The sequence below is a fragment of the Ovis canadensis genome, chromosome 10, assembly GCF_042477335.2.
Source record: "Ovis canadensis isolate MfBH-ARS-UI-01 breed Bighorn chromosome 10, ARS-UI_OviCan_v2, whole genome shotgun sequence".
Taxonomy (NCBI): domain Eukaryota; kingdom Metazoa; phylum Chordata; class Mammalia; order Artiodactyla; family Bovidae; genus Ovis; species Ovis canadensis.
The window spans coordinates 98,063,789-98,070,779 of NC_091254.1; the positions used below are offsets into that span (position 1 = coordinate 98,063,789).

At 69.9% G+C, this 6,991-nt stretch overlaps 1 protein-coding gene across 1 annotated transcript in view; it reads right to left on the minus strand.

Annotated features, from left to right (window-relative positions):
• IRS2 (insulin receptor substrate 2) overlaps positions 1-4,923 on the minus strand; it is a 30,183-nt gene extending 25,260 nt beyond the window's left edge. Inside the window, exon 1 of the mRNA XM_069602448.1 lies at positions 376-4,923. Coding sequence (XP_069458549.1) covers positions 376-4,342 — 3,967 coding nt within the window. The 5' untranslated portion in view covers positions 4,343-4,923. The remainder of the gene's footprint in view (positions 1-375) is intronic.
• Positions 4,924-6,991: the final 2,068 nt, after the last annotated feature.

Here is a 6,991-nt window from a genome sequence, read left to right on the forward strand (position 1 = left end):
CACAAATGGGAGGACCCCCCCCTGGGCCACGTCAGGGGGGAGTGGCTGACCTGCTCCCCCCAGCCCCCCACCCCCCACCCCCCCAACCCCCCGCCAGGTGTTCACAGCCAGGTGTTCACAGACGGAAGAGGAGGGGGGCTGTGGAGCCAAAGAAAGCAGGTCTGCCTCCCTGGTCGGAAGACTCACTGTTTAACTCAAAGACAACTTGAGCGCTCTGGCGAGGTCTTTGGGGAAAGACAGGGACTGGCCCAAAGGCAAAAAAAAAAAGCGAGAGCCCTGCACCGGAACGTGGGCACCGAGGTCAAGGTGCCCCCGAAGGGAAGCGGCTTCTAGCCGCCCCGCCTGCCCACCCTCCTCCCGGCCCCGGGCCCTCACCTTTCACCACCGTGGCCTCCTTCAGGTGATGCGTCAAGAAGTCGATGCTGGCGTAGGCGTTGGCCGCGGGCAGGGCGCCAGGGCCCGGCCCTCCGCACACCGCGGCAGGGCTGCCGGCGCCCACGGCGCTGATGAGACCCCCGAGGCTCCGGCTGCGGCCCCAGGCGCTCCTGTCGCCCGTCTGCGCGTGCGGGTGCTGCTGCAGGGGCGGCGACAGCCCCGGCTCGTCCCTCACGTCGATGGCGATGTAGTTGAGGCCGTTCTGGAAGCCGGTGGAGGTCTCCCGGCGCATCGGCGAGCTGGTGCCCCCGGGACAGCCGACCAGGCCGCCGCCGGGCTGAGCCGGCGTCCAGGCCCGCGCCTGCTGAGGTATCGGCGGGGGCAACTGGCGGGGCGACGAGGGGGGCTCATCGCACCCACCCAGGATGCCGCTGCTGCCCCGGCCGCCGCCTCCTTCGCTGCCTTTCCTGAGAGAGACGTTCTCCACCGAGGCCGAGTTGTGACGCTTGGGGGTGTGAGCGAAGGACGGGGACACGGGGGTCACAGTGGTGGTCGAGGAGAAGGTCTCGGAGCTGTGGCGGCGGCGGCCCCCCTGCGGGTCCGCGCGGATGACCTTGGCCCCCCGGTGCGGATCTGGGGGCTGGCCAGCCTGCAGGAAGGCCTCGACTCCCGACACCTGATCCATGAGGCTCAGCCTCTTGAGGCCTGACACCGGGCTGCTCACGCGGGCACCGTCGGGCTTTGGGGGCGCCACAATTGGTTGTGGCGGGGTGGCGGCCACGCCAAAGGCCATCTCGGTGTAGTCACCATTGTCCCCCGTGTCCGAGGACGAGGAGGCCGCGCCCGGGCCCTTGGAGGCGGGTGCCGCAGGCAGGCGGTACAGCTCGCCTGGCGGGGGCGGCGGCGGCGGCGGCTGCAGGGCCGAGGAGGGGGCGGCCGGGCGCGGGGGCAGTGGCGGGTACACGGAGGCCTCGGGGGACAACAGGGCGTCCAAGGAGCCTACGGGGTCGCGGCCCTGGGCGCCCGGCTGCGGCGACTTAGGCGAGCTGAAGTCGAGGTTCATGTAGTCGGAGAGCGGGGAGCGCTGCCGGCTGTCCCCGCTCGTGCCCGGGGTGCCGGAGCCCAGGGACGAGGCCGGGCTGCTGGCGGACAACAGCGAGGACGACGAGGCGGCCGAGGCCAGGAGTGGGGGCGCGGGCGGCGACAGGCGCGCGCCGGCCTCCCCGAAGTCGATGTTAATGTACTCGCCTGGACTCCTGGGCTCGGGGGGCAGCGGGTACTCGTGCATGCGGGGCAGGGCCGGCAGCCCCTCCAGGGACAGGCGCGTGGGCCTCACTGCCCGGCAGCGCTGGGCCAGGAAGCCGTCGGGGCGGCTGCCTCCGCCACCGCCGAGCCTCCCGGGAGAAGGCACGGCGGGATGAGGTGGCTGGGGGTGGCCGCTGCCAGCCGCCGCGGCCGGGAAGGCACTGGCCGGCTGCGCGGGGCCGGGGGCCGGCTCCAGCTGCTCCTCCTCCAGGACCCGGCCCACAGGCGAGCTCATGAGCACGTACTGGTCGCTGTCGCCGTGGCAGGCGTGGGGGGCCTTGTAGGAGCGGGGCAGAGAGCTGTAGCAGTAGCCGGGCATGCCCCGCAGCGTCTCCCCCGCGGCCGAGAAGTCGGGCGGGGTGCCCGTGGTGCCCGCGTCGCTGGGGGACATGTTGAGGTAGTCCCCGTTGGGCAGCAGCTTGCCGTCGGCGCTCTCCATGGACAGCTTGGAACCACACCACATGCGCATGTACCCGCTGTCCTCGGGGGAGCTCTCGGCCGGGGAGCCGGTCTTGTAGCCGCCCGCAGTGCCCGGGAAAGCTCTGCCGGCCGCCGACGCGGGCGTGGGCCCCGCGGCCCCCGCAGGGGGCAAGGCGGCGGGTGCGGGCCGCGGCTGCAAGATCTGCTTCGGGGCCGACACGCTGGTGGGGCTCATGGGCATGTAGTCGTCGCCCCTGCAGCTCCCGCCGCCCATCCGCAGGGGGGCCACGCCGGGGGTCATGGGCACGTAGCCGTCGTCCGTGCCCAGGTTGCTGCTGGAGCTGCGGTGCGAGCCGATCTCGATGTCGCCGTAGTCCTCAGGGTACGGGTGGTAGGCCACTTTGGGAGAAGACGCGGGGCAGGATGGGCACAGGCGGCCGGAACTGCCCGAGAAGGTGGCCCGCATCAAGGTGTACTCATCCAGGGACGCGGAGGACGGCTGGGGCGCGGGCCGCTGCCGGGCAGGCGTGGTCAGCGAGTAAGTCCGCTTTCTCAGCCCTCGGTCCAAGTCTGGGGCGCCGTCCCCGGAGACCCTGCGGTAGGCGCGGCCGCCGCAGTGGCTCAGCGGCCGCTCCATGGTCATGTAGCCGTACAGCTCGCCCGCGCTGCCGTCCCGCGCCGGGGGCGTCTCAGCGATGGACTCGGGCGTGTTGCTCCGGTGGCCGCAGTAGACCCTCAGGTCCCCGGGGCTGGAGCCATACTCGTCCAAGGACATGAAGCCGGGGTCGCTGGGGGAGCCCGAGGCCGAGGCGCTGCCGCTGGAGGGGCGCTGGGGGTGCAGGGGGTGCTGCAGGTGCGGGTGCGGGCCGGGGGGCGGCGGGTAGGAGCCCGAGCCGTGCCCGCTGCTGGACGACAGGCTGCCGGGGCTGGTAGCCGCCGGGGGCGAGTGCGCCACGGGCATGGACATGGAGCGGCTGTGCTGCAGGCCGCCCCCTGCCGGCGCCAGCGCCGCCTTGCCCGCGCGGCCGCCGCTCAGCGTGTGCGAGCGGCTCAGGGGCGCGCGCACCGGGCCCGGGCTCAGCGGGCTGCCCGCCGCCGCCCCGGCCCCCGCCGCCGCCCCCGCCGCGGCGCCGCCGTCGCCCTCGCTGGCTGTGCGCACCCGGCACGCGCTGCACTTGGCGGCGGGCGGGGTGGCGGCCAGGCTGTCGGTGCGCGAGCGGCGCACCAGCCCCGTCTGGCTCGGGGGCAGGTTGACCAAGTGGTGGTGGCGGCGCGCACCGGGCACGCTGATGGGGTGCGTGGCCGACGAGCCGGACGACTGGCTCTTGCTGCGCGGCCGGAACTCGAAGAGCTCCTTGAGCGCCTTCATGGCCTCCAGGATGGTCTCGTGGATGTTCTGCGCCACCACCGAGTCGTCTGCCTGCATCCACAGCTCGCCGGGGCCCGTCACGGCAGAGCGGCCCACCTCGATGAAGAAGAAGCTGTCCGAGTGGCCGCAGCGGCGGATGCTCATGAGCTGCAGCGTCACCGACGGCTGCTCGCAGTTCAGCTTCACGAAGCCGATGGTGCGCGCCGACAGGCACAGGCGGTACACGCCCGTCAGGTTCTTGCTCTGGCCCAGGCCCTTGGGCTTCAGGTTTACCTGCCACACCTCGCGGTAGGCGGCCGTGGCGGGCGCCACCAGCCCGTAGCTGTCATCGGCCGCGGCGGCGCCCGCCGAGCCGCCCAGGGCGCCGGGCAGGGAGGCGCTGCAGGACCCGGAGGTGGCGGCGGCGGCGGGGGGCGCGTCGCCGGCGCCCGCGCGGCCCTCGCTGACCAGGTCGGTGAGCGCGCGGTACCAGCCCTCCTGCTCCTGCTCGTTCTCGGCTGCCACGGCGAAGTACTCGTCCTTGGTGTAGAGGGCGATCAGGTACTTGTGCTTGGCGTCGGCGCGCTTGTTGATGTTCAGGCAGCAGTCGAGCGCGATGACCCGCTTCGGGGCGCCCGCCTTGCTCCGCCACTTCTTCTCGCTCTCGTAGTACTCGAGCCGCGGCGGCTGCGGCGCCGGGCCCCCGCCCGCGCCCGCCTCGTCGCCGCCCGCGCCGGGCCCGCGCAGCACGAAGAAGCGCTTGTGGCCGTGCTTCTGCTTGCGCAGGTAGCCGCACTTGCGCACGCTGTGGTTGTTGTTGTTGTTGTTGTTATTGAGGTTGGGGCCGTCCCCGCCCGCCGGCCCGGGGGGCCCGTGCTCCGGCGGGCTCGCCATCGCGGGCGCTTCAGGCCGCGCAGCCCGGCCCGGCTTGGAGGGGCCGGGGGCGGGGCTGGGGGTCGGGGGGGGGGCGGAGTGCAGGGGGGCGCGGGCGGCTCCCCACCACCCCCTGCTCGCGCGCCGGAGCCCGCGTCCCTCGGGCCCAGGAGGTGGGGAAGGTTGGGCACGGGAGGCCCCGCGGGGGCAGGCACCCGTGCGGTGGCGCAGCGCCCTCCGCGATCCGGGGCCCCAGAAGGTGCCCGGCGCGGGCGGTGGCTGCCGCCCCCCCTCCTTCCCCGCGGCCCGGCTTGCCCGCGGCCGCTGCCTCCCGGGCTCTCGGGCGGCGCCTGGGGGACTCGCTGGCTGGGCCGAGAGTCGGGGTCCCCGAGCCGCGGGGCCGAGCCTACGGCGCGCGCGGCCGAATGGGTCCCGCCGCCGCGCTGCGCTCCGGGGTGCCGGGGTGTGCCCGGGGACTCGGGGTCCGCGCCGCCGCCGCCGGGGCTGCCGCTGCCGCTGCCGCCGCTGCTACTGCCGCTGCCAACGGCGACCCGGGCTCGTCGCGGTCCCCGCCGCACAGTGAGTAACACATCGCGCACCGAGTGACTGAACTAAGAAGAGCAAAACAACATGTGACTCGCCGTTACGCAGGCACACACGGCGCGGCCGCCCCGCCCCGCCGCCCGCATTGGCGCCGCGCCCCCCGACGGACGGCGCGCGCGGCCAATGGGCGCGGGCCGCGGGGAGGGCGGGCCGCGCGTCCCCACCCCGCCCCCCTTTCTCCCGGGGCCGCGTTTCCCGCCGTCCCCTCCCCCGCCCCCTCCCGCGGGGGGCCCGGGCCGGGGCGGGGCGGGGCGCGGCGGGGCGGGGGCGGCCGGGCCTCATTAATCAGAGGCTCGTTGCGGAGGCCGGCGGAGGAGATGCCACCCAGGGCGGGAAAAGGGGCGCGCGGGAGGGGCGGGGGCCGGCCGCCGCGCGCAGGGCCCGGCCCTCCCGCCTTTGACTCAATTAATTGGGCTCGGAGCTTCCGCCGGGGAGGGGGCGCTGCAGGGGGCGGGGGCCGACCGAGATCAAGGGGCAAGACCGCCAGCCCAGGCTCGGGGCTTGGGAGGGGGCGGTGGCACCCCCCCAACCCCCGGGCCCCGCACCGCCTCGCCGCCGCCGCACTGGCTGGGGCCTGGAGGAGGCAGTGAACTCGCCTGCCCCCCTCGAAATTCCCTCCGCCCGCAGCACACACTTCGGCGCGCGGATCCGGTGCCCGGGCTGGGGGTGGGCGCGCGTCCCCACCACCACCACCCCCGCCTCTGCGGGTTCGCGCCAGGGTGGTTCCCTTGGTGCCCGGCCCGCGGCTTGTTTACGAGCATCCCATTAGTCACCGGTGAGCTCAGGATCGATAGCAGCTTCTAGCCCCTTCCTGGAAGGGGAGCCGTGGTCGGCAAGGGGCGCGGATGGGGGCGCCCCCAGCCCCGGGCCGCGCGGGCCCCAGGCGCTCCCGGGGTCCCGCCGCTCAGGGCTGCCCTTCCCCCGCACCCGATCGTGGGCCCTTTCCGGGGCGTCATCAGCGCCATTCACTTGCATGTTCTCGGGAAGTTGAAATCGTCTGTTTAGATGTAACAGGAGAAAGGGGAGGGCGAGCAGGCGGAGAAGACTGCAGTATCCATCGTGCCGGGAAGAGGGCGGGCTCCGGCGAGCCGAGCCGGGTCCCCGCGGCCGGCCAGCACCCCGCCGACCCCCGGCCCCGCGCGCCGAGGCGCGGGAGTGGGCGTCTCCGGACCTATGCGCCCGCAGCGGGTGCTGCGTGAAAGATCCCCTTGGATGCTTCAGATATTTCCATCTACGTGGCGTCTGTGACTTTCAAAGTCGATTACAAATTAGGACCCACCATATAACGCGTCTCCTAAATGACTGTGAGGGCTGCTGTTGAGGGTGGGAGTGCCCGAGTTCAGATCCGAGCAGGCTACGAATCCTGCGGAAACGAAAAAGGCTATAGACACAAGCCTTGGTCGGGTTTTTTGGTTTGTTTTTAATTGCGTCTTCATGAAATGATTTGAAACAAAAAAAATTTTTTTAACTCCTGGAAGTTTGCCTTTGAATGCCATCTATACCTTACAAAAGTCTTCGTTTCCAATGTCATGGAAGTCTTACATTGAAGAAAAATAATTTAAGATTGTAATTTTTGAAAGACTGATAACTGTTTTAACATGTTTGTAAAAAAGTGACCTGAAAATTGTGCTAGTTAATATTAAGGGCCGAGAGATCCCTACTTACCGAAAGATCGTAGTAGTTTTGTTAGTTGCTATATAAATTATAAATTATATAAATTATGGTTACTGATGAATAACATAAACAGAAGACAGATCAATGACACAAAAATCATCAGAATTTGCCCCAAAGAGGTGTGTTCAAAGTCTATCCTTCATTTTAAACAAACCATGCCTTACAAAATAATACTTCTAGGAGTGGTGGAGTGTGTGTGTGTGTGTGTGTGTGTGTGTGTGTGTGTGTGTATGCCTGCGAGTTTCTGTGTGGGCATGGGTGTGTATGGACATATTTGTGTGTGTGTATGATTGTGTGTGTTCTATTACTTTTAGATCTTGCTGTTCTTTTTATGGTAACCGATGTTGCCTAGCAAGTTGTCCACCCAGCAAGGACAGTTGATGGGGCTTCTCA